The following is a 26,131-nucleotide window of genomic DNA, read 5'->3' on the forward strand; positions in this document are numbered from 1 at the left end:
TTCCTTCATTTTCCGGTTCCTTCATTTTCCGTTCCTTCATTTTCCGGTTCCTTCATTTTCCGTTCCTTCATTTTCCGGTTCCTTCATTTTCCGTTCCTTCAATTTCCGTTCCTTCATTTTCCATTCCCTCAAATTCCGCGTCCCCTCAATTTCGAACAAAAGTGTCTCCTTGAAAAATAAGGGTTGTTACCGCAATATTTTTATTTTTAATGCCACAACTTTGTGACTTTTTCGATTTGTGTTTATGCGCTTTATTTTACGTAATTTATTAATAAAAAATTAAAAATATATACTAACAATATTCTAAATTGTAAGCCTATCGAAAACCTATGTATAAAAAATTATAAATTTGTAAGTTACAACCCTTCTAAGCATAATAACAGGGTTTGCGTACATACAAATTGTACAAGTTTCATTTGTCTCCTTATCTCTATCTGTTTGTATATGGTTTTACATAAGAAATGAGATTTGTTTATTGTGCTTTTCAATTTAGATTACTAGTTGATGTAAACAATCCAATGTAAAATATTATCTTTATTAAGTAATAATCTTTTTAAGCATAAGCTTAAAGTTAAAGGCTTCTCTTTTTTAGTTCTCTAAAATGTCGAAGGCATCTTTTTTAGAAGTAAGTAATATATTTTAGATAAACCTTATTCATGGATCAATAATTTAAAGTACTTATGCCTGTGAGGTATTAGCAAAATAACTGAATAACATATTTATTTACTGAATTTTACCTAACACATAACTTTAACAATTTTCTTTGCTATAGAATGTTGTCAATCTCCCTGCTCTGGGAAAACAACTTTTGGAAGCAGCAAGATTGGGAAAAGATGATCATGTTCGAGTGTTATTGACACAGGGTGCTCCATTTACATCAAATTGGGTAAGACTTGCAGACTTGAGCAAGTCCATAATAACCTTTATTATATTATTGTTGAAATTGAACATATATAAACTGTTTTATTTTGTTTAACACATTAAGTACACAGCAGAGGCTTGCTTAATATTTTGCCTAATGTGCCAGATTAAGCAAGACTAAAAGTACATCACACAGTTTTTATTCATAACCTCACCTATGTTTTGTTTCATATAGCTGGGTATCTCTTCCTTACATCTTGCTTGTATGAATGGCCACTGCAGCACTGCCCAAATTCTTATCAGAGCTGGTGTTGCATTTGACGGAAGAACAAAAATTGATAAAACTCCCTTGCATTTAGCAGCTCAAAAGGGGCACCATGATATTGTGAACATCTTGTTAAAAGTTGGGGTGGATATCAATGCCCAAGATATGGTAAGATATTTAAATTATCTGAAATTTAATATTTACCTAAGTGTCAACAAGTTTTATCAACTTAAACTTAGTTTTGAATTTTGTATTTTTCTTACAACAGCTTAAAATGACTCCGCTGCATTGGGCTGTTACAGAAAAACACTTTCTTGTTGTAAAACTATTGGTGGAAAATAATGCAATCCTTGATATACAAAGCAAAGTATTTTAAATAAAAATTTTTTTATTTACCTTTGTTTAATTCTTAACTTAAAATGGAAATAATTCTACATAGTTACCGTCATTTTAGTAATAGCATTATTTATTTTCTAGTTTGACAAGACACCATTAGATATTGCTGAAGATGCATGTGATTTTCACATTGTTATTTTTCTTAAGGTACCAATACAATTAAATTTAATTTCTGTTGTAAATAAGTTAAAAAATTTAGTAACCTAAATTTTTAAACAACCAAATGTTAAACCAAATAAGAATTTATTTTATAAAATTTTATTTTTGTTTAAGGGAGCACAAAACCGAACCTCAATATTTAATCATGACATAAATGACACAGAAGGTACCAGCATACAAACAACCTCACATACAGGTAAGTTACAACAACAAATTTATACAAGGTCAACACACTGATTAATTTAGTTATGAGTTGACTTTGAACCAATAGCAATTATTAGTCATTAATTAATACTTTAAATGGTAGCCTTTTATATAATTTGCAGATTCCGGTGCAAATTCAGTGTTAGCCTCCCTTGCCTCACTATCTGGTTTTAATTCAGGTAAGAAATTAGTTTTTAATTTAAAGAAATTGTGCAATTTAGGGGGTTAAAAATCTTTTTGTTCTTTTATCAGATCCCCTTCCTTGGTTGGCCAACGAGCTTTTAAATCAAAATATGGCGAGCAATTCTCAATTACTTTTGGAAGGTGCAAATGTTGTTACACTTACCGAGGCCGGAAAGCTTGCATTACAAACTTGGTCAACTCTACATGACCAAGGTAATTCACTAAATATAATTATTACACAATGTGGTTTGGTAATTACCTTATGAGTTACCCTTTCTCCTCAAATACTGTTTTGTGTAAACATAGGCATGGCTTAAACATTAGATATAAATTAGAACCAAAATAAATGTCAAACAAGAACAGTTTGTTTGAACAATGAACAAAATATTTGAATATAAGTTTTTTTGCACTGAATTTATCACCCAACATTTTTGTTTTTATTTTTGTAGAAGAACAAGTAGCTAAAGAAGAAGAAAAACAACAAACAGAAATTCCCTCTACATCTTCATCTACTTCAGATAGCAGTGATCATAAAGTAAATGACTTCATTATTTTATTTCCTTTATTTAATTTAAAAGAACCCAACTTAATAGTTTTTAATTTTGTAGTTGCAACATTCTAAGAATTACTTTAATATTGTAAAAAAGAATTTAATTGGCTTTCATAAATTAATTTGTTTTAACTTTTTTTAGCTTCTTTCGATCACTCTTGCAAATCAAATGTTCACCACACCAACTAGTTCACCTAGTATAGTAAATCAACCTTTAACATTACTGATTTCACCTCAGCGCAGTATAATAAATGGTAAGTATATTTAAATAAAACAATATATTTAAATAAAAAGATATAATTGCTATTATATTATAATAATATATATCCAAATATTTTTTATAAATATTTTTAGGAACAAAACATTTACGAAGTCCACCTGCAAAGAAAAGAGCAATAGCATCTTCTTTACAAAGGTAATTCTGACAAGTCAGCAACTTTATTTTGACTATAAATAAGTAATAAGATGAATATTTCTGTACAAGGTATTTTATATGCCGATTTGTAATATTGTGTAACTTATTATTTAAATTTTTGAAATATTGTGGAACTTATATATAATTTTTACCTGATAAGTTTAAAGAAATGATTCATGCTCCAAAAATAAAATGATTTAAATTTAACTTTATTCTTAATGTTTTAGAGTACCAGATACAGATACCACATTTGACACCTCTACATTTGATTATCGTGACGAAGAATTAGGAATTAGTACGAAGGACCAACTTCAGAGACAGTTAGAAGCTGCAAACTCCGATGTCGAACACTATCGTGAAAAACTTTTAATAAAAGAGCAAGAAGCGAGTTTGTGGAGAAAGAAATTAGAAATGCTACAGAGTGGCACCTGACAAAAGACTTTTTAAATTTTAAAATCGTTTACCGATATTATATAAATTTTAAGATTTTGAGGTGAACTTTCAGTTATTTTTTATTTTAATATACATTGCACTTTTGCAGTATTTTACTTTCATTGAATGTTTGCATGCCAAGTAGAGAAAACTAATAAAAATTTTTATTTTTTCTATAAGCATAATTCCATTACACAAATGTATTACTGTGGTGCCATTATTTCTTAATTTGATAGCTTTGAGCAGTTGTAAAATATTTTTGTAATCATTTCTATAACATGTGAATATTTGTTTATTGAACTACTTGCTTTTTATAACCAATATTTGGTGCTTTTTGGTTTAAATGGCAACTTTTTTTACATTTTGTGCACATACAACACAATATAAGAAAACAAATTAGTTTGTGTTTCAAAAAAATTAAAACTTCAATCTGATTAAATTTTTTTTTTTGCGCACCATAGTTGATCTTAACCAGTTTGGTGCTTATCAATATGCAATAAATAAAACAATTATAGTACTTCTTTGTTATAACAGAAGTTAGTAAAATTAATTCATGATACAGAAGTGCCATTTTTTTATTTTAATGTGCTGTACATCTTACTTTATTATGTATTTTTCTTATTGAATTATGTTTTTAATGACTTGTGCTTATCTCATTGCTAAAACTAAAAAAAATTGTTTTTTTTGCATAATATGTCTTAATTGGTTTTACCAAAATTAATATGATAGGTTGTAATAAAGGGTAAACTTAAGTAACTAAGGGTAAAAAAAGGCAGGCAACAAAGTTAGAACTAAAAAAATTTAATTTGTGATAAGTTACAATTTAGTTTTACATTATATTATAAACCACCAAATTATGACGGGGGTAATATATAAACTATTCTTAACAATAACATTCAAACAGTGAGGTTTAAAAAGTTTGCTGTTTTTCCTTGGTAAAATTTTTTAAATTGAAACAAAAAAGCAACATTGCAAGAAGTTTAATTTTACTAATAACAAACCAACATCACTTTTAACTCCAACAACTTTTATTAATGGAAATCAGTCAAACAATTCTGAGCACTATTAAGAATAAAGAAAACCATAATATTTTACGCCCATTTTTTCAATACTAACAAATTTTGTTGCTGGTGCAAATTGTAATATAATCAAAAAAAATTGATAAGAAACTATCAGAATGAAAATAAGCACCTCTAAAGTCCTTTCCGACTTACAAATCTTTTCTCATAAAACAAAAGTTATTGCACATTTGAAAACAAAAAGAAAACATTTTTGTTTTATAAGAAGATTTTTTTTTAATTTTTAAAAGAAAAACTGTGCTACCGTGGGTTGTAAGTTAGCACACATTCAGTGAAACTTTTTGGGGAATGTAAAAAAAAATAAATAAATCTTTTTTATATTATAGTTAAGGCTAATGCATTATTTATTTTTATTTAAACATTTTAGGTAAATTATATTTTTGACTTAGTTATTAAACTTGCATCAAATTTAACTTCATATTTTTACCACCAACTTAATCCAATTCAGCTCATGTGTTTGTTTAAAAGTTAAATTCCAATTCCCTTATGACAAGTGACTTACTCTTTTGCAATTAAAACATGGCTAAACGAAGAAAGGCACTTGATTACAAAAAGCAATAAAATAAGTTTGGCAACAATAAGAAACTTTGTTTTACAATATAACAACTCTTTAAAAATCTAACAATGATATCCTTATGGTAAAATTAATACTTGATTGGTATTGGAGTAAAACTAAAGTAAAAGTACCTTGATCAATGACTAATTAACAATAAGTTATTGTCAATCTTTGATTATAAAGTTGTTTATCATAACATACATAATCTAAAACAAATTAAAAGCGATTTGGCAATAGAATAATAGAAGTGTAATAAAACACTTAATGTTTTAAGTGTTGTTCATTTACGTATATATTGAGTATTTTTAATTTTACGAGTTTCTTGCTCTACTTGAGGAAACTTCCCTTGGAAATTCGCAAATCTAAATAAAAATTACATATTTAACATACTAGTTAGTATATGTACTGTATATTCAAACTACAACTCATTGATAAAATTAATACCTTTATATATAATATAACCAAAGCTTGCCATCAAATGTAAATTTTTTATATAAAAAAACTTGAAAATAAAATCTTCGCAAAAATAAAATTTAAACTACAGTTAAATATAAGGTCACAAGGTGCCATACAAAGGTGATGTAAACAGTACTTGAATAAAAACTCAAAATTAGTTACAAACTAGAATTAGAATCTGTCAAAATAAATTATAAACTCTTGCTAGTTGACATGATGTTGACATTTTATTTTGCATCCCCCCAGGTAGACTTTAAGTATTTAAAACTAAAACCAACTAAATACAATAACTTTTATGTATAATAAAACTATTTTTTACTTACTTCGCATTTATTAAGAGCTGCATGGTTATCAAAAGTGCAATGACTACACCTCCACTTTGGCTCGTCATCTTTCTCTTGGGGAGGAGGAATAGGAGGAGAGGGAAGGGGACCAGTAGGAAATGATCGCCCAGGAGCTAAAAATAAAATAATGTTTTTGTAATTTGATCGCTTTTTCCACAAAAAAACAAAACAATATTTTCAAAATACAATAATATTCACTGCCGCCCCTTTCAACAAACAACACTGTTTGTAGAATGACAGCTATTCATACTATTAAAGTTTGCTTAATTATAAAATATTTTCTTACAAAGCCACAGCAAATTTACCTACTATAAAAAATGCCTTAGCCATAAAGGTAGCACATATATTTAAATTACCTTTTTTGGGTTTGTGGACAGTTTTACGATCATATCGCGAATAGAAGTTTTCTCTAGTTCTGTCACCTAGTTTATAAAAATATATATTTAACCTTAGTGAAGAACAATATAATGTACAGGTTAATTTAAAATTTACAATCATGTTACCATCTCTGCTGAAAAGATCGACTTCCTTGTACATACAATTACAATCAATTTCAAGTCTTCGATTTATATCTCTTAGTTTACTTACATCAACTTGCAACTGTAAAAAAATAAAAATGTTTTATTGTTAACTTAAATTCTGCTTATTTTCATGTTAAACTTACTGATGAAAGAGGCAATGGGTTAGTCTGATTTCGTTGCATAACATGGCTCTCAAGAATTTGAACTTGCTTTACTAGTTTAGCCAGGTTTGCTTGCTTTTTTGAGAACTCGTCCCGAAGACGATTCATTCTATCAGTTTGATGCTGAAGTAATGCTAAAAAATAAAATATTTAACATATGTAAACAGCATTTAGGTATTTCTAGACATTTTACCTGCAGTGTATTCTTCATCTTCTGTATTGGAATCAATATCGCTTCCAAGATTAATTCCGGGCAGTAAGTTTGCAATGTCATCTACATTTGATAAGGGCTCTGCCTCTGGAATTACTATCGGTTTAAATATATCTTGTGGACCATACCCAGGCAACATATTTGCTGGACCTACAACACCTGCCTGAGATATTGCTCGCCTTGGTTGGTTTGCTACATTGTACCCTAGATGGTCGGAAACAGGTGCAGATTTTCTTCGAGTGGAAGGAGACATTTTATATTGCGCAACAGTTTGTCTTTGTATGTTGGTTGAATTGGAAGATCCTGGTGAAGAAAACTGTACATAAGGAAGAGCTTTAACAGGGTCTGCATGGTAAAGTAAGGGGGAGGAAATTTGCCTGAGAACTTGGGGAGAATTACTGCCAGAATTATAACCCGGCGTATTTCTATTGTTATACAAATGTCTTCTTGTAATCTCATTTGTGTCCGAAAACACGTCCGGCTTGCCAAGAGCTTGATTATTCTCTGGTAAAGCTTGAGAATGAAATACAGATGAAGCGGATTTCGATTTTATGAATTGATGATTAGAAATCTGGTGATGAATAGGAGGTGTTGAAGTAGATGCATGTGGCTCTCCATTTACGAATATATTTTGAGCATTAAGATGTTGCGTATGATCATCATGTGTCCAAGCCATGTTGTTACCTGGTTGTTTTAAAATCTTAGCTCTTGTTGAGGGGGAATTAGGGGCAGTCCATTTTAGCTCATATCCTTCTGACAAAACAGGGGCGGATTGTGGAGGGTTGACAATTTTTGGTCGATCATTTTTCGTTAAATCACCCTCGCTCCAGCGGTAATGTGGATTGTGCGGTTGATGGGATCGTGGAATAATTGCGTTTGTGACACCATCCCCTTGGTTGGAAGGAGAGGTAGAAAGTGGTGAATGTGTATCGTCGAGACAACTTTTCATTTGTCTTAAATGAGTGTTTATTTGATCCCATTGCTTCTTGTTCATTGCCGTCTCATTCTTATCATCTTCCATAATTAAGTCTTAATTTTTTTAATAGTTAGGTTCACAAATTTTTTAGCAAAGCTATTTGCAAAGTGTTTTAAACACTATAAAGTTAATGGCATAACCTATAAACCTTAATGTTCTAAAATTGTGTTGATATGATTTATTTTAAATTTACACAACTTTATTTTAAAGCTGAAAAAAATACTAATACAAAAACAATTAAAAAATTTAATAGCCTATTTAACTAACTGACTAACATTATAAAATTTATTCTAACCTTAATTAAAAAAAAAACTTAGTTTTTTTTAAATAATTTTGCAAAACTCTTGGAAGGTCCAGTCAGCCTTAAAATTTGGAAATAGTAAAATTACATTCAATTTTCCCAACTTACCTTTGCTCGGACAGTCGATAAAATTAAACGCAGGCAATTGTGTTGCAATTGCTAATAAAATGCAAAATAAAAATCTATTTTAGACAGTTTGTGAAATCATATTACAACGGCCCTAGCTAAATTAGCTGAGGCAAGCAGAGTTAAGAAAAACATGTCACGCGAACTCAGGGAACAACCAAACACCAATTGAACCCAAATATTTTATATTTATACCCGGTTCCAAATTGCGGGACCGGAAAAGCAAATAATATTAAAATTATTTGACAGCGGCTAAAATGTGAATTAACTATTTCAATAACCTGTAAATAAATTTTATACATTGTGCCAGCATTATTTACCTAAAGTAAAAATTTTGTTTTTATACCAACCACCTTTGATAAAAAAAAGAATTGGGTCCTGCTATATTGACTAGGCTGCGACGCTCCACCCATTCACGGGCGCTATCCCGCTACTGATCAACGTGGGAACTTTTGGCTGCTCCCTTTAGGGCCTCGCCCGGTTCGTTCCTCCTTAGACAACCTGGACACTTCAGGCTACCACGAAGCGCCCATATTGACGCTGAGCTTAGCGCGGACACCCGATCAACATGGGCTAGATCGACGCAGGGTTCCCAGTCTCAAGCCGTCCTCCAATTCAAGCCTCCAAGTAACTGGATTACAGACGCACGCCACAACGGCCGGCGAAGGAATTTTGCGTAAACAAAACTTTAAGTGTAAGTGAAGCTCCGCCCACCATGACGTTACAAAAATATTTAAATTGTGAGTAAAGTTAGCCTGTGAAAGATTCTACTTTTTTCTTTTTTTATAATATGTATCTTCTAAAAAATAATAGTTTTAATATTTTAATAAAAGTAAAATTGCCCATCAATTTATTTTATCATAAATGAATTTTTGTAACAAAAATAAAAAAACAAAGTGCGTTATCGAAACTGCGTCACGACGCATATTGGTCTACATTTTAGAATCGAACCAAAACCATTGATTGTTTTGTGTTATACACAAAATTTAGAGTTTTTCATTTTACACAAAAATTGTGGATTTATACCAAAACATTTTATAAAAGAACCGTAAACGTAAAGTTTCCATCAAAGGGTAACTATTTGTATAATGGCCCAACATAAGATACCATACAAGGAAATACTCAGAAACTTTCACAAAATGCCTTAGTCGGTTGTACTAAATGTCAAATCACATTAAACCAAATAATCGCACAAACTACTTCTTAAAAAAACACAAAGGGTAAGCAGGGCCATATTTTACGTTTATTCAAAAAGGGTATTTTGCCGTTTAAAAGGTTTCAATTGCGATTGCGGTAATTTGTGGTTTTCGGCAAATTTTGCGATTTGACATCAGGGATAGGTTTTACCTCAGCTTGTTACTTAAAATATACTTTATACAAATATAAATTTTGGGTTAGATTTGACTTTTTCGTAGCAAGAAATATCACTACCATCAAAAAATAACATTTAAATCGAAGGTTAAGTTGTGCTAGAATTGTTGTGTTGCGACCATATTGCCAGAGATTTTTGAAGAGAAATAAAATTACAAAATAAATTATTTAAATTAAATAACTTTTGTTTGATTCAGGTAATTGTATTCAACAAAATGATTTGAAAATATTAATACTAGCTTTATTTAATTTTTTAAGGTAATGCTGCCAAATTAAAAATAAACAATAATTAAACTATAATTTTAAGTTCAAAACAATATTGATAACTGAAAAAGCTGCCACAGTAGTATTGTCAATTCTTTTTTAACTTACTTTACGATTTGTTAATCAAGATTTATACTATGGTTTAAAAGTTTATTTATTTAATTCATTACGCGTTAGTATTTTGTGTATTGGCGTCTATGTTCTTCCTTACTGTGATAATAAATAAAAGTTTAAGTGATTTCAGATTACAATCAAGTTTTCTGTGCAAGACATTAAGATGAAAATTCACGATAAGAAAGCTACCTGGAAATCACGATATATTTTTAGAAAAAGAGATAATTCTTCAAAATAAACAGCAACGACGGAGAAAACAGGTAAATTCTGCATAAATAAAATGAAAATTAAATCTGGCTTATAGCACGGTTATAGGTGGGTAATATTTTAGAAATAGAAATGGATGAAATAATTTATATAAAACGAAGTTATAGTTAGGAATGAAACATTATTTATAGGAGATTATCCGAAGTTTTGCTTATAGAAATGTGCAAACATATATATGCGTGTTTTTACAAATACTTATGTTAGGAAAGTGAACAACTATATTACTGAAGCTATATAAACGCGAATAATAGAAGTCGATTTTCAAATATGTTTTATGACTAATTTAACTCAACAAAATGGTATAGAATGTAAGATATCAGAAAGTTATTCCACGTACTTTGTAAAGCAGTCTGCTTTAAATTCCAAACTTGTGTGCAAAAATTGCGAGTATCCGTGTAATGATTTAAAAATGTTGTGTTATATAGGCACTCTGGGTATAACTTGATAAAAGGAGTATTAAAATATCCTGGTCGTTTCGCAATATTTACAAAATTTGGTAATTACACCCGAAAAGTTTCTTGTTAAAATGCAGAAGTTATAGATTTAAAAAAAATGTCATCACGGAAAATAAACAAAACAAAAAAATGAAAAAAGGGAAAACTACGTGTAAGGCAAAACCACGATTGTTAAAAGAAAGTCGTTATATTATACGTAAAAAAATATATTACAAATGTCAAATCAGATTTGACGACCTAGCAAAGTCTTAATAGAAAAAAAATAACAGCGAAATATAAGACACTTACAGTAACTTATTTGGAAGATTGCAGGGTATATAGAATTACATAATTTGAAACAATTTGTTTTCATTATATTGCAATAACTTGCCATTAAAGTGTCACGAAATAGCTAAATTTAAAAAAATTACGATTTTACTGAAAAAAGGAGACACTATAACTTATGTATAAATCGCTTGTAAGTGTGCATAAATTTTGTTCAATTGTGTATATAATAAAGGTAATTTTTGTTTGGGGAGAATATGTTAAATTTTAGGCTGTCACGATCATGTTGTTATTGGCTTAAACATAGAACTTCGCAACCGCTAAATTGCGTCAGCAAGAAATTGGTTGATCTGAATTTTGATAAAAATTTGATAAAGTTTTACCCATGCTTAAAAGACATCACTCTCTAATTCTTTTAAAAATTCTTGCAGATAGATTATTTATTGCTATAAATTAAAAAATATTTAAAAGTTAAAATGGATAGCTGGATGCTGTTTTTATTTATTGTTTATGTGACACAATTTGCTAACGTAGAAGGTAAGTTACTGTAATATATAACTTGCAAAATAAGTATAGTATAAACTTAACTTCATATAAATACGAACTACGTAATACTTTGCTTTAAGAAATACTTTGCTTTAAAAAAGTAATTCGGTTATAAAGATTGATTTAGTTTGAACAGGAAAATTTTGTTAAATACATGCCATTTAGTGACCTTTAAACTCAATAATATGACCTTTGTTCAGGGCTCCGATGTCTCGTTTGCGAAGATTCGTATAATTTGGCTTCATGTCAGCGAAAGGGTAGAATTGTCAATTGTCAAAAAAATGAGGTATTTTGTTTTTAAATTGTTTTACATAAAAATAACATGAAAATAATATAAGGTTAGCCTTAATAAAAAGTATTGTTTAAACATTATTAATGATGATATTACGAAGTAAAATTTAAAAAAATGATAATTAAATAGTATTGTTGTTCAAGTTACATTTCTTTTAATTAGTTAACGTGTTTAACTGAAATTCGACGGCCCAGAACATTCATTAGCAACACTTCGTTTCGAATTCGAAAACTTTGCAAGCAGGCTCGGGCCTGCGACAATAACTACTGGCAAAATTTGGGAGGTTTTCCCGGCAATCGGACGACCGGTCACCAATGTGCCGGTGCAGAAGGGGACCCACAGGCCAGCACCGTGTGTAGATGTTGTTGCACCGGTGATCTCTGTAACACTGGCGTTTACGACGCTTGTACGGGAGGTACGGCAAATAACGGGCAAGAAGGTGAAGCATGGCTTTATGGCTGTCTAATCAATCATTGCTTAAACTTTATAACTGCTTACCTAGCTTTTACTTTAAAATTGCACTGCAATTTCCTTTCTCCTCTGCTTAAAAAATTCATGCTGCAAAAATTATAAGGCAAGAGACATAACATGAACAAACTTAAATCCGTCAAAAGTTATTAAATATGTTAAATTATTTTAGTGACAAACACGTTACTTCTTGGTACGCCGAGCACGCGCCCGATCGAACCTAGATGTTCTTCTATAAGTGAACTTCCACGAAACGGCCAGTCCCGATGTAGCAGACTGAACCTGCCAAGCTCATTCTGTATGTTTCAATGCAACGCTCCGTTTACACTGCATGGGCAACGAGAATTAAGTTGTCAATACACCGCACCAGAAACTGCGGAGTGGACGCAAAGCATACCGTGTTGTCGACGTAAGAACAGCTAGATTATTCCTAAACTGCCCATTTTTGCCATTTGTTCTATTCTATTTAATTAAGGCTTATATTAAAGTTTTATCTGTACACAATCTTAGTTTATTCTTCACACCCTTCTTGTTGCAAGAAAAGGCCCAAATTTTTACTCGGCTTAAATTTTGTTCACATTTATAGGAGATTGTCCACCGTACGCAGGAGTTGACATGGTCGTAGCCTTTCAGTCGACAGTAGCAGGCGAGCAAGATTGGCATTTAACAAAATTTTTCGTTGTTTCCCTTTTAAGGTATTAAACCGATTACAAATTTATTTAAAATTTATTTTGTGCTTTAGCAAGATAGAATAGGCCTAATCAAACAAGAATCAGCCCAAAATGTATGATAATTAATATTATTATTTTTTTGGTAATATTATTTTAGACCGTTTTTGGCCATATCAAGAGAAGACACCCAAATTGGTGTTTACTCATTCCATGCAAAACCTGATTTCAGAAGGGAAATTACAATGAACCGAGATTACACCACTGCAGGAAAAGTATATCAGCGTATTTTCGACACGAAGCAAACAAAAGGTTTAATTCGGAAACCAATTTGATTCTATAAACATACCTTACCTCATTTTCAAAATTCACTTCGAAAAGCCCTTTCTGTAACAATCTTAAAATAAAACGGAATCATGCTAAATCTAATTATAATAAAAAAAGCGATTTTTTTAAATTAGAGCCTGCTAACTGGCATGCAGCTATTGATCACGCTCAACGAAGATCTCTATCGCTATCTAGCGGAAACCGAGCAGGCTACCGAGATATTTTAATTTTTGTGTTTCACGGAATGCCTGGCGAATATGGGGAAGATGAAACGGTGCCAGCAAGACAGCTACGGGACTTCGGCGCTAAGGTTATTTTTATACAACGTATACATCATTTCTAAAAAAAAAACATATAAATATGTAATACAAAGAAATATTGACCATGTGAAAATTATCTTTAAAAAGTTTTATAAAGTTTAATTTGTGTAGATAATGGTGATTGGCATTATGGGAAAAGAAATCGACTTTGACTACAACGCATTCAAGGACAAATTGATTGGGGTTGCTGGTGATGAGAAAAACGTAAGAAATTAGTAATTTGTAAAATTGTTAATTTTTACAGCGGAAAATTTTTTTAAAAACACACGCTTTAAGCTTTTGACAGATTTAATTTACCAAAAATATTCACGAACTGTTCGTTTTTTTTTAAACCAAAAAAATAGTCAGTTTTGGATCAAAAAAAATAAACAGAAAGATATACTTTACTAAACAACGAACTATAAATTTTTTCTAGGTATTTATAACTTCTGACGTGTTTGACTTGAGATCAGTTGTACGACCTTGTCATTCACAAATTTGTGGAAAACCGTGCGAGCGATACCCCGAAAACAAAGACGACATTAAATAAAACTCTTGACATTTTGAGAATGCCATATTTAAAAACAAAGTAAAAAAAAATCCCGATTTTTACAACAGAATTTATTTTTAAACCAATGTCTTGCTTAATTTTGCTTTTATCACAACTTGTATATGTATATGCTGGCATGTATATAACAAAAACACAATATGCTGCGTAGTGAGTAACAACTATTTTACGTTCATGGCAATATTTTAAACTTGACTAAATCGTTATTGACGATGGTAATATTTTGGTGAAAACATTGTAAATAAAAAACAATTTGCATATAGTCACTAACATGTAATATTTTACCTATATAAAATAGATAAAACACCCGCAGCGTGATGTAGTGGTAAGAACACTTGCTACACCACACATGAGGTCGTGGGTTCAATTCCCACAGCTCTCATGCTGTAGCACCCTTAAGTAAGGCGCTATAAACGGTATGAACTCCTGCTGAGCCAGCACTTAATCAGCAGTATAATTATCAGGCAACTATAATCTATAATATCCCAAACTGCCACAGGCAACTCGAGACTGGGTCGGAGTAACTGTGGTTACTCTCTGTTTAAGTCGCGCATTCACTTTCCCACATTGAGGATAAAAATATATACAAAAATTAAGAAAATAAACTAAAATACAGTCTTAGATTCCACTATCTCCATGATTATATGTGTTATAAGCATAAGCCCCAAAGCAGTACCTTAAAGCAGTTATAAATTATTCTTAAGTAATTAAAAAAAAAATATTAAAAAAAACCTAGTTAACCCTCTTAAGCTGCCTTCCTTGTGTTAGTTTTCCTCCATAATTTTAATAGATCAAAAAGGATGTTACAACCAAGCAAATGTACAGCAGTTATGAGTCCGCTCCACATACTGCCCATATAACCCACCGTGTGAATGTCCTGACCTAAAAACGTGATCAGTTTTAAAAAAAAAAAAAAAACACTTATTAAAATAATGGCACATATAAAGGTTGACGCAATTAGCCTCTTTTGTAATGTCAAAATAGGTAAGTTGTTAAATAGAAATAAATGTACTTTTTAGAATAATTAACAAAAAATTTATCATGTTGTAAAACTCAATACCAGTATTACTAATTATATTTAGATAAATTGTAACTTTGATATTTAAAATTTAACTAAAAATCAACTACAAAGCAATGCAATAAAATCTTAATTCAAATTATAACTTTAGCAGTAAACTTCTATTAAAGTAACAATTATATTATACACCACATGAGATCGTTGGTTCAATCCCCACTGCTCTCATGCTGTAGTGCCCTTGAGTAAGGTGCTATAAACAGTATAAACCCCTGCTGAGCGAGCACTTAATCAGCAGCATAATTATCGGGCAATTATAATCGATAATATCCCAAACTGGCACAGGCGACTCGAGACTGGGTCGGGGTAACAGTTGTTACTCTATGTTTAGGTTGCGCATTTGACCTTTCCACATCAAAGAAAAAAGATATATAAAAAAATAGACAAAAAATAAAGATAATAAATTTAAAAAACTGCTGATCTCCATGACTATAAATGTAATACGCATAAGACCCCAAAACAGTCCCTTAGGGAATTTAAAAGTTATTTCTACAAAACTTCTACAAAGTAACAATTATATGTAGTGCTACCTGTCCAATATAATCCTGGAATTGTTGTTTGTGGTCTAAGTTTTATAGATTGATCAATCTGAAATCTTTCTATGTTGTGGCCCATGCCGTATATTTTGCCGTGCGAACAATGACAGAAATGCAAATGGCTAAAATCAGGATCTTGACTAGAAATCACATCAACCTAATAACAAAAAATTATTTTAATAAAAAATGAATGCTTACTCGACCAAAAATGTTTTTCAAAAAATATATAATACAGTCATAGTAAACTTTTTTTATTAAAAAAACTACACACACGAATTACTGTGAGAATAAAACACTTAAAAAATCTAAATTAAAAACTTTTAAACAAAAAACCTTGTTTTGTAAATGTGGATGCATCACCAAAATTCGTTTCCAAGCCTTGTCAGCAAAGGCTGCTTGGAGACTATTATATATAGTTCCTTTTATCTCAACTTTTTTAGAAGAACTAAACCATTCAGGATTTGTTAAGAAAGAAATAACACAAGTTGATTTACCTAAAGTAGGAAAAAAGTTTGTATATAAATTTTTTTTCTACAAAAAAAAAAAAATTTCTTAGTAATTTGTTGGTTATGAAAGTATTTTGATTAATTTCCAATTTCTAAAATTTTATTTGGTTAATGAAATTTAAAAAAAAGATCAAAAAAATATTTCTACCTGGATATCTATTATCCCAAGTCGTATCTCGAGCTGAGGGAAAAGAAACAAATAAAAATGGAAAATCTGATTTCAATGCTTCAACTCCATCAAGCAAAAAATATCTTTTCATTTCTCTAATAAAAATTTATTTATTTTAAAATTTTTTTTTTTGTATCTTTATCCTCGATGTGAAAAAGTCAAATGTGCGACCTAAACATAGAGTAACATTAGTTACTCTGACTCAGTCTCGAGCTGCCTTTAGCAGTTTGGGATATTATGTAGAATATAATTGTCCGATAACTATGCTGCTGATTAAGTGCTGGCTTATCAGGGGTTTATACTGTTTATAGCGCCTTACTCAAGGGTGCTACAGCATGAGAGCAGTGGGAGTTGAACCCATGACCTCATGGTGGTGTAGCAAGTGTTTTTACCACTACATCATGCTGCTGGTGACTTTTTTAACATATTCACAAGAAAAATATCTTATATTAAACAATATAGCATAAACTTATTATTATAAATTTTTGTTAAATAAATTATATTTTTATATAAGTGAACTTTAATCTAATTTTTAAGTTCAAGTCTACAAAGTGACACAAAAAAATCATGTTTTTGTGTCATAATTTTTAAAATTCCATAACTTTATTTATACTTTTCTGTATCATTTGTTGAATAAATCCAATAATTGGATGTTGGCAATTTTAGTTCCTTTTTAGTTCCCCTAAGGCCAATCATCACTTGAAAATATGAACTACCTGGCTTTATAGCAGACAAAATACTACCACAACCTAAAGCATAATATTCGTATTTCTTTAAATATTCAACTTTGAAAATTTAATTTAACTAAAATTTTTTTTAGTTACCATATTTGTCTGTAATGTGTTTTGGCACAAGGTGATCTAATGTGATTTGAATTCCAATATTTGAAATAATTGCTGAAGAATTTAGTGTGAAAACTTCATTTGTAGACAACTTAACTATTTTAACTCCTGCCAATAAAGTTCATGTTTTTTAACAGTTTCCAAACACGAATTTATTAGAAATATAAACTTTATTTAACCGAGCATATGACATAAGCCAGGGCTACAGAGGTTGACCCCTATTAAATGCATATTAAGTCAACTAAAACTACTCATAAAATCACAAAATTTTTAATTTACCACATGCTTTAAAATCCTTGAACAGTATATGCTTCACTTGAACTCCTGCATACATTACACCTCCAAATTTATTCACTTCTGAAACACATCTTGCTATAATTTCATCAACACCTTCTTTTGGAAAATAACTTCCGGTTTCAATTCTGTGTTGCATTAAACTGGCATGCACAAAAAAGCTAGTTTCACTAGGGGTTGTACCTGAAAAAAATTAAATTGTGCATAAACATTTTTTTTTAAATCTGATAAATAGTTTATAAGCATTGTAATCTGTATTTTATACGGTAGCCAAACCAACAATATAAAGATTATTTTTTCACAAAAATTTAAGTGTTTTACCATAATTAGCAAAAGAATATGAAAGAACTGCCTTTAACTGTTGGTTGTTGGTTAGATCATTTAAAACTTTTTCCAAAGATGATTTTGTTATGTACTTATATCTTAAAACAAAAAAATATTATTTTTTGTAGTGTGTAAAATTCTGTATTGGAATGATAACATTTTTAAACCACAAACACTTTTTTTTATATTACAATTTAACATTTTAAAACCTTGTTTTTAAATTATTATTAAGTATAAATAAAATCCTACAATGATACAAAATACCTGCTAAAAAAGATGTAATCTAATTTCAAGACAAAAAATATTCTAACCAAAAATTTCGGAAATATTTTTGTCAAAGTATATAAGAGATTTACTTTCTTGCTTTCCTAAAAATTGAAATAAATTTAATTTCAAATTGTATTCATTAAAGAAAAACAAACTCTTAAGGTATTTTATTGATGTTAAAAAAAGATTTTGCACCTGTAACAAGTTAAAATATTTTTCGATTGCGTAAACTTCATTCGGAAAGTTTTTTAGCAAAGATGTTTTACAATTTTTCATTTCTTTGACATATTTAAAAATTTTTTGACACCCTTCTAAAAATTAAAATCATTGACTTAACACAATAGCATATGGTTTTAAATCATATTCTTTTATCAATAAGCCTTAAAATACATATAAATTAAAACAAATCTGTTACCTTTACCAAGCATAATAGTATCAAAATTTGAAAAGTCATTCCAAGTAAGTTGTCCACCACTTATTGAGTCCATTAACACCTTAGCTAAACTACCTTCAATACAATCACCCAAGTAGTGGTAGTGTATACCTAAAAATACAAATAAAATTATATAAATAAAATACAAAACTGATTATATTTAGTAGGCAATTGCAAGACATAACATAGCAAATAAAAAATGTAACACCTTTTTGGCAAGTTTGAAATCATTTTAATATTTAACATAAAATAAATTATAAACAAAGCTAATAACAGACTTAAGCAAAACCTACATTTAATATTACCTATATCAAATGTATAACCATTGTTGTTATATACATTGGTACAACCTCCAATTCGATCAGTCATCTCTAAGACCACAACCTTTTTTCCAGCTTTTGCCATTATACCAGCACTTACTAATGCAGCACCTCCACTACCAATTATGATAGCATCAATGTTGTTAGGAGCTTTGTTAACATCAAACTCTAAAAAGCAATTTTTCAATGTTAGCATGCTAAATTTATAGAATTGTATTTAATAATATTTATGGCAAAATTGTCAAACATTGTGAAATGTATAATGATTTTATATTATTTGTTAAAAATTAAAAAAATTAACTTGAATTTTAAAGTTTGAAAATACAGTCATTGTATAATATTAAAATTTTTATTTTTGCTTTATGCCTGTACCATTTGTTAATAACGATTCTTTTTCCTGATGGTCCGTTATTGGCAGTTTCTGAATCACAACTTCTGAAAAAGGATTCTTTAAATTGCTTTTTGATCCCCATTTTAGAAGAACATAAAACAGGGTTACACATAAAAGAAGTGTTACAACCACAAGAACCATTTTTTTTTAATTTTGTAATTTATTGTTTTTTTGAATAAATTTTATTGTTTTTAAAACCTCGCTTAAACAATTCCTGTTAAAAGTTGAAATTAATATAATATAGTCATTCATAACAAAAGTTAAAAATACAACCTAACAAACCGAAGTTGTTTAATTTATGCGTTTTTGGTAAATCTGTATTTAAAAGAACTTTGCTTGTTACTTTGTTCTTGTATACTATAACCTTCTAATTTCTACACAATATTGTCACAAAATAAAAAATTATTTGTATTTTTAAAGTGGTCCGATAGTGTTGTAAATTAAGTCCTGTCTGATAGTGTCTCTCTCATGTCTGTAAGTTAGACTTTTAAACGGTACAAACTACTAACAACAAACGGCAAATGAGTTTTAGATCAAGTCTAACAAAAATGCTCAAGAATTTCTAAAACTGTCAAAGGCAACTCAATGCCGATTCCGGGGTTACAAATGTTACCCTACTGCCCTATGTTTCCCTATTTTGAAATTAACATTTTGAAGTCAGTGATCCAGGGAATTTCCCTAATCCTTGTGCTGCTGTGGTATTTGTACTTTTTCACGTTTTTTTTTTAAAACAAAAACCGGTATGTTAAGATTGTAGTTTATTTATACACGTTTAGGAATTTAAAATGTTACACTTGTAGTTGAAAATAATCAATTTGGTGGTAATACACAAAAATAAAATTCCGAATTATTTATGGTTTTAAATGTTAAAAAAATACAATTATTAGCAATGTATTATGTCAAAAATAGTTATTACAGTAGTTTTTCTTTTACATTCACAGTTTAACAATTGATTACTTCTTGAAATATCGAGTACAGACGGTTCCGCTAAAGTCCATAACCTGTTAAAATAAAAGTCTTTTTTAAAAAATGTTAACGTGAAAGTATTATCTAGTTGATATATTATATTTTTATTATTTAACTTTTTTAAAGATATTAAAGGCGTGGTTTTGTCAGTTTACTAAAATGACGGTGTATAATGGAAAGAGGGTCATGCTTTTTCTAGGTAAACAAGCCTACGTGATGAGTTCCCTACGTGAATGTGGGGCAAACATAACATTACACTCTATAAAAAATATTATTCATATTTAATATAAACCTGCACTAGTTCTCCGTTCTTTATTTCTCTGGTCATGGTTAATTTTTTATTTGGGTCTTTTATGTTTTGGAATTTGCCAACCATTTTATTTCCTTCCACGGCCCACTTTCCCTAATAAGTAAAAAATCATAAATTTAGTGACAAAATAAATGCAAGAAGTTGTAAATTGAAAAGTTATTTAAATTAAAAACAATATATCAGAAGAAGTATTATACTGTGTAATTATTGACTTTAACAACCATATTGTGTACAAAAGTAAAGGAAAATTAGTTTATTAAATTTGATAATAAATCACTAAGTAAAAAATGTACCTTAAATGCACCACCATTTGGTCCCTCGTCTTCAAAATCTTCCCCAACTGTCATCTCACGTTCCTTGGTTTTTGGCCCATTGGTGGTTTTAACGTACATTTTTCCATTAGGTTTAAAGGTTATGCAAATTGATCCGCCCAACTTTGTTACCATGCCTCGCTTGATGCCGTTCATACCTTAAAAAATTATAAAATAAAAATTAAAGCAGATATACACCAGGGCCGTTAAAAAGAAAAAATAACTTTAAAATGATTTGTTTAATTTCCTGCTTCTTAGCTTCAAAGAACCTTTATACACTTATGCAAATATTTAAATAGTAAGCTGTTGAACGGAAATAAAATATTTGCGAAAACATTTTAATAATAAGTAAGTGCTGAATATACAAAAGGGGTTACAAGATATTCTTAATCTGTAATAAAATCTCCATTAAAAAAACTTGTAAAACTACAGTTGTTTGCTTTAACTTACATCCTTGTTCTTTCGTTTTTTTTACAAGCGTAAGTCGATTAATTTTACATGCGTAAAGCTTTAACGGCCGGTTTAACGACCTCGTAACCTTAATGTCATGTAACCGCTAAATTCTTTTTCGTATGGTCACGTGAGTAGTTACTATACGTCACGTGAGGATATGCCGGTTACAATGATTTCGATTCAGATAGAAAGGTAAATGACCTTTTACTTCAGCAAACATTTACCCAATGTGTATTAGGTGTGGCAAAAAGCCGGAAAAATATGATCATGCTATAAGGGCCTGTTTATTTTTGTTCCAGTTCGTTTTATATTACAACAATTTTTCATATTAAAAAAATTCCAACGATAAAAAGCATCTTGTGTATTTTTAAATTTTTGTAAACTGAATTTAAAAATTCACTAATGACTAATGAATACACTACCGTTACTTATGTTAATTATTTTTTTAAAGTTAAATTTACCTTAATTAAGTAAATTACAACTAAACCAGATTCCTAATTAATCTTACCGACAGCCTTAAGAAAATCGTCATAATTTTCGTTTTTCTCTTTCACCAAGTTCCAGGTTCCATCAAGTCCTAAGTTGGCCATAATTTCAATTTTAGATTTTATTTAACGTTTTTAAAAAGGTTCTAAAAATAATAATATCAGGTTAAATGCAGTCTTATGACAATACACGACACCGACGTTTAACAATAGTGCTTAGAGAAAAAGAAAAGCTGCCTATAACTAGGCGAAAGGCCAAACACAAAAAAATGATTAGTCTTATGACAATACGCTGCAACGTCCTTAAACATTAAACATAAAAGCCTAGAAAAAGGCTACCAATAACTAGGCTAAAGGCCAAGCACAAAAAATATTATTACCTATAACATTGAAATACCAAATACTGCCTTAATCCAATGTGCTGATCTAACAATATGCGGCGGTATTTGTACACAAAAACCGAGGCAAGTAGAAAAAGGGGCATGTGTATTTAAGACTATGTAACGTTCTGATAATTTCGTAATAGTATGATTGAGAAAATTCGTTACTATGCTTTACCTATTACGTAATAAGTCAACACCACGACACAACTTCTCCTTCGAATTAGTCTGGCGTCCTGACAATTTTTAATTTAAAACAAAAAAAACATATATATATATATATATATATATATAACTTTTGAAAATGTACTAATAAATATAAGCCTAAAAACCTAATTTAAGACTTGTTTGTTATACGATTCAGTAGTCATGGTTTTCAATCAATGACCCAAAGGTCGTTCAACCAATATAATCTTATGCCACTCTCTTAGTAAGTATTGTTGGCGTATAAATAGTATTATCTGGGTTTGTCACAAACAATAACGCTGTGAAAAACTTTTTAACAATTTATTTAAAGTAAAACAATGTTCAAAAAAAACAATAGCACAGGTTATTATAACCGGTATCTCAATGCAAAGATTTTGGATATATTTTTATTAATAATGCATATGTCTTTTTAACAAAGGCCTTCAACATTTTTGTACAGCCCAGATTATTATAAATCATACCGATTAATATTTAACGAGTTTTATTTTTCAATAATCTCTTTGTGAAGTACGACCGATAAATACACAAAAATATGAAATATTAAGGCATAAAACAATAAAGTTATGAATCGTAAAAACATTGCTTTTGAACATGTTAGTCTAACGAGGTAGTAACTCGGTATAAGTTTTTATAAAAAGTCGTAATCAGGGCGCTGAACTGAACCACAGTATTTTTCCACACGCAATTGCGCATGCAGCAGGTGTACCTCAATGCAATAAAACACGGCAAATCAAACCCAATTGGCTGTTACGACTCACTCGCATTTTTAACGAGGTAAACGTTAGCTTAATCTCTGCTCAAGTTTTTATAACCATTCCATAAAAGTCGTTAGTTTTATTTAACGGCGTGATAAAATTAAATATGGGCTGTAGATAAATCGAAGTCGCCGATTTGCTGTTGATTGATACGTCAGCCATGACGTCAGCAAGTTCTGTTAAGGTTGGTTAAATTGAGGTTATGCTGTTTTATTGAAAAAAGCCAAACGTAGCTTTGTCAAATCTGTGATCAATAAAATCTTTTGTACCAGAAGTTATTACTTTAAAAAAAAATCCTTATTACGGATTTGTTACTAAAATTAAAAAAAAATATCTTCTGAATGCAAATTTTACACTGATTTTTTAATTCAAATTATTTAAAAAAATATGAACAAAATGACAAAAATTTAATAATTTAGCTTTTTTGTAGGTAAACACACAAATTTAAATTCAAATTGGATTTTAAACTAATACAGGTATTAATAATTGGTTATTAACGTTTGATAAATTAATTAAACTGTTCAAAAATATAGTGTATGTGTGTTCAAATTAAATTATAGTCTAAATTACAAATTAAAGTTAATATAAAAGTAAGTGTAGTATGTATGTAAAAATTATCAAAATAAGTTTTATTCAAGTTTGTTAAGATTTTATTAAAAAAAACAAAATGCAATGTTTGAACAATCTTTTTTGAAATATATTTTTAAAAGTGTTCACTTAGTATTTTAGAAAAAATTAATCTAAAATAACGTTTTTTAAAACTTTTATTCTTTTTTTGCTGTTGTTGCTGTTTTTGTTATTGTTTGTTTACCCTTGCACCTAAAAGTTATCAAAACTAATGTGTTTGTTAAGTTCTTATCCTTTTTTAGTTGAATGACTTCTTGGAAATGTGTTAATTAAATTTCGTTTTAGTTGAATGACTTCTTGGAAATGTGTTAATTAAATTTCGTTTTAGTTGAATGACTTCTTGGAAATGTGTTAATTAAATTTCGTTTTTGAAGTATATTCAACACGTTTATTGATATATTTGGAGAGAAAGGGAAATTATAAATCACGTTTATTCGTTAAGTTCTTATGTTTTAGGGATTTTAAGCAAAACAAATAAAAAATAACAACAGAAGCCCATTTTTAATATAAATAAGGACTGCGATTTTAATGAGAAGTAAGTAATAGAATTGATTTAAAAGTACAATACTGGGCAGCATTTAAATAAACGTAGCAAAACATAAATAAAAATGAAATACAACAAAAAGTAAAGAAAGGGTCGCTTAAAAAAATGTTTTGTTCATGTATCTTATCTAATTCTATTGTAAAATAACTATTGTTTGTTTTGTGATATTTTCTTGAAGTTATTACTGAAGAATCAATAGTACAAAAAATTAAAATTAAAGTTTTATTTTAAACATATAGTGAGAATCACCGTGTGCACAGTTTAAAAGAAAACACTGTTACCCTTAATCTTGAAAAGAATTTTCAACATTTGATCACAAATAGAAGCGCTGGAGTTTGCTTTGAATCAAATAGTTTATTCGTGTGGTTGTTAAAAGAATTGGGATTTAATGCCTACATTTCCAAAGCAGCAATCTATTTGGCCAACAACAAGTTAACTTCAGACTATGCTCATATGGTTCCAACAGTAAGTAAAATACAAACATTAGAACAGTTATAAAGCTATATTTGCTACGGTAATACAAGTGTTTCTATTATGCTGTTTGCAAAAAATAAAATTCACCTATTTTTAAGGATAAACTAAAACTAACAAACCCTGTACTACCAGCACATATTCGTCACTCATATTATACTAATTTTACAACATAATTAAGTATTATAAAGATTTTTTTATTAAAGGTTGTTATCAAAAACACCCGTTATATTGTTGATCCTGGATGGACATTGTTTGGACCAATGAAATTAGAACATATGTGTGTATATGCTGACAACTTCAACGTTTACAGAATAAGACTTTTTTTCGAACGAGGAAGTAATTGGTATATTCTAGAAAAGCAAAAAAAGAATGAGGCTACAGCTTTTAAGAGTGAGTTTGTTGTAGTAGTATTATCTAAATTACAACCACTAGTAAACGGTATTATTTTGCTTATTTTAATATTAAACTAAACCTTTTTAAAGTATTAAAATTAGTAACACAACTAATGTTTTAAAAAGTGTCACCCGCCAAAAAAGTGGAATGGACCCCTGTTCATTTAATAAAAGATACACCAGCACATTTAGAAGAATTCGAAGAATTTAAAAACCTATCTTTACTCCCTGAAACCTATTATACAAAACATTTGGTAATGTTACGCCACCAAGTCCACCCAATTTATGTAACTCATATGTATACGAATAATACATACAAAGCGATCCAGGCAGTTGACTGCAACGCTAATAAAATTTTGATGACAAAGAAAGCTACTACAGATAACGATATAACTGAAATCATTAACAAATATTTTAAATTCGATATAGAACATCCAATTCGTTTTTTTGACAAATCGAAACTATGATTTCGTTTATTTATTTTTTGCTTTTACAGAGCTATCTCAATAAGCATTGATGAATTTAAGTCAATGTTAAAAAGTCTTATTAAATATTATGTAAATGAATTCCATGTAAGATTACCTTTTTCACTCACAATTTTGTTATTTTTGTTTTTGTTGTATTTGTTGTCTTCGTTAAGTAATATAACTGGATTTTATCGAAACTAAGTCCTTATATTTTAGTGATAATACTCAATTCAATTATGACTCGGGTTAATTTGACCTAACGCACTTTGTTACGTAAATAAGACAAAACGTTTATAAAGTAGCTTGATACACGTTTTTTAAAAACATTTTTGTAAAGTGATTCATTATCAATCTATTTCCTTCAAATTCCCTGACATTCTGCACGTTTCTTACCATTTTTAAAATAATAAAATGTACAAGATCACGTTTTATTAAGCTTTTATTTAGTTTTATAAATTATTAGCTTATTCTGCAGGTTAAGCCGTTTTTTAATAAAATGAAATT

At 29.5% G+C, this 26,131-nt stretch overlaps 5 protein-coding genes across 5 annotated transcripts; 2 read left to right on the forward strand and 3 right to left on the reverse strand.

Moving 5' to 3' along the window:
* Nucleotides 1-449: 449 nt before the first annotated feature.
* LOC145759183 (uncharacterized) lies at nucleotides 450-4,055 on the forward strand. The gene is made up of 12 exons (XM_082572951.1): nucleotides 450-625; nucleotides 773-886; nucleotides 1,097-1,294; nucleotides 1,395-1,493; nucleotides 1,604-1,669; nucleotides 1,796-1,877; nucleotides 2,008-2,064; nucleotides 2,138-2,281; nucleotides 2,518-2,603; nucleotides 2,761-2,872; nucleotides 2,973-3,033; nucleotides 3,261-4,055. The coding sequence occupies exons 1-12, from the start codon at nucleotides 602-604 to the stop codon at nucleotides 3,463-3,465; spliced, it is 1,248 nt and encodes a 415-aa protein (XP_082429077.1). The 5' UTR covers nucleotides 450-601; the 3' UTR covers nucleotides 3,466-4,055.
* A 434-nt stretch (nucleotides 4,056-4,489) lies between these two features.
* LOC145757308 (uncharacterized) lies at nucleotides 4,490-7,922 on the reverse strand. The gene is made up of 6 exons (XM_082572430.1): nucleotides 6,776-7,922; nucleotides 6,565-6,716; nucleotides 6,404-6,500; nucleotides 6,257-6,322; nucleotides 5,880-6,013; nucleotides 4,490-5,462 (listed from the first exon to the last, which is right to left on the reverse strand). The coding sequence occupies exons 1-6, from the start codon at nucleotides 7,812-7,814 to the stop codon at nucleotides 5,412-5,414; spliced, it is 1,539 nt and encodes a 512-aa protein (XP_082428556.1). The 5' UTR covers nucleotides 7,815-7,922; the 3' UTR covers nucleotides 4,490-5,411.
* A 6,295-nt stretch (nucleotides 7,923-14,217) lies between these two features.
* On the reverse strand, nucleotides 14,218-19,464 carry LOC145763395 (all-trans-retinol 13,14-reductase-like). Its single transcript, XM_082574834.1, has 13 exons — nucleotides 19,238-19,464; nucleotides 18,851-19,033; nucleotides 18,528-18,656; nucleotides 18,308-18,423; nucleotides 18,110-18,213; nucleotides 17,843-17,943; nucleotides 17,507-17,704; nucleotides 17,210-17,335; nucleotides 16,999-17,134; nucleotides 16,365-16,480; nucleotides 16,044-16,204; nucleotides 15,705-15,867; nucleotides 14,218-14,981 (listed from the first exon to the last, which is right to left on the reverse strand). The coding sequence occupies exons 1-13, from the start codon at nucleotides 19,395-19,397 to the stop codon at nucleotides 14,845-14,847; spliced, it is 1,830 nt and encodes a 609-aa protein (XP_082430960.1). The 5' UTR covers nucleotides 19,398-19,464; the 3' UTR covers nucleotides 14,218-14,844.
* Nucleotides 19,465-20,005: 541 nt separating this feature from the next.
* LOC145763494 (fatty acid-binding protein, intestinal-like) lies at nucleotides 20,006-21,929 on the reverse strand. Its single transcript, XM_082574951.1, has 4 exons — nucleotides 21,805-21,929; nucleotides 20,826-21,001; nucleotides 20,515-20,625; nucleotides 20,006-20,257 (listed from the first exon to the last, which is right to left on the reverse strand). The coding sequence occupies exons 1-4, from the start codon at nucleotides 21,884-21,886 to the stop codon at nucleotides 20,210-20,212; spliced, it is 417 nt and encodes a 138-aa protein (XP_082431077.1). The 5' UTR covers nucleotides 21,887-21,929; the 3' UTR covers nucleotides 20,006-20,209.
* A 2,807-nt stretch (nucleotides 21,930-24,736) lies between these two features.
* On the forward strand, nucleotides 24,737-25,913 carry LOC145763698 (uncharacterized). The gene is made up of 3 exons (XM_082575203.1): nucleotides 24,737-24,759; nucleotides 24,972-25,158; nucleotides 25,287-25,913. The coding sequence occupies exons 1-3, from the start codon at nucleotides 24,748-24,750 to the stop codon at nucleotides 25,625-25,627; spliced, it is 540 nt and encodes a 179-aa protein (XP_082431329.1). The 5' UTR covers nucleotides 24,737-24,747; the 3' UTR covers nucleotides 25,628-25,913.
* Nucleotides 25,914-26,131: the final 218 nt, after the last annotated feature.

The sequence above is a fragment of the Corella eumyota genome, chromosome 1 (genome assembly GCF_963082875.1).
Source record: "Corella eumyota chromosome 1, kaCorEumy4.1, whole genome shotgun sequence".
Taxonomy (NCBI): domain Eukaryota; kingdom Metazoa; phylum Chordata; class Ascidiacea; order Phlebobranchia; family Corellidae; genus Corella; species Corella eumyota.

What these genes read in the sequence shown, in the direction of transcription:
- LOC145759183 (XM_082572951.1), top strand. Translation starts at nt 602, where the DNA reads ATGTCGAAGGCATCTTTTTTAGAA. An exon ending in CTCCATTTACATCAAATTGG is followed by an intron (nt 887 to 1,096) that starts GTAAGACTTGCA and finishes TGTTTCATATAG; the next exon opens with CTGGGTATCTCTTCCTTACA. An exon ending in TCAGCGCAGTATAATAAATG is followed by an intron (nt 2,873 to 2,972) that starts GTAAGTATATTT and finishes AAATATTTTTAG; the next exon opens with GAACAAAACATTTACGAAGT.
- LOC145757308 (XM_082572430.1), bottom strand. Translation starts at nt 7,814, where the DNA reads ATGGAAGATGATAAGAATGAGACGGCAATGAACAAGAAGCAATGGGAT. An exon ending in AGATGAAGAATACACTGCAG is followed by an intron (nt 6,717 to 6,775) that starts GTAAAATGTCTA and finishes TTTATTTTTTAG; the next exon opens with CATTACTTCAGCATCAAACT. An exon ending in CGATCTTTTCAGCAGAGATG is followed by an intron (nt 6,323 to 6,403) that starts GTAACATGATTG and finishes TTTATAAACTAG; the next exon opens with GTGACAGAACTAGAGAAAAC.
- LOC145763395 (XM_082574834.1), bottom strand. Translation starts at nt 19,397, where the DNA reads ATGGTTCTTGTGGTTGTAACACTTCTTTTATGTGTAACCCTGTTTTAT. An exon ending in TACTATTATGCTTGGTAAAG is followed by an intron (nt 18,424 to 18,527) that starts GTAACAGATTTG and finishes TTTAATTTTTAG; the next exon opens with AAGGGTGTCAAAAAATTTTT. An exon ending in ATCCACATTTACAAAACAAG is followed by an intron (nt 15,868 to 16,043) that starts GTTTTTTGTTTA and finishes TTTTGTTATTAG; the next exon opens with GTTGATGTGATTTCTAGTCA.
- LOC145763494 (XM_082574951.1), bottom strand. Translation starts at nt 21,886, where the DNA reads ATGGCCAACTTAGGACTTGATGGAACCTGGAACTTGGTGAAAGAGAAA. An exon ending in CAAATGGTGGTGCATTTAAG is followed by an intron (nt 20,626 to 20,825) that starts GTACATTTTTTA and finishes TTTACTTATTAG; the next exon opens with GGAAAGTGGGCCGTGGAAGG. An exon ending in AGAACGGAGAACTAGTGCAG is followed by an intron (nt 20,258 to 20,514) that starts GTTTATATTAAA and finishes TTATTTTAACAG; the next exon opens with GTTATGGACTTTAGCGGAAC.
- LOC145763698 (XM_082575203.1), top strand. An exon ending in TGAGGCTACAGCTTTTAAGA is followed by an intron (nt 25,159 to 25,286) that starts GTGAGTTTGTTG and finishes TGTTTTAAAAAG; the next exon opens with TGTCACCCGCCAAAAAAGTG.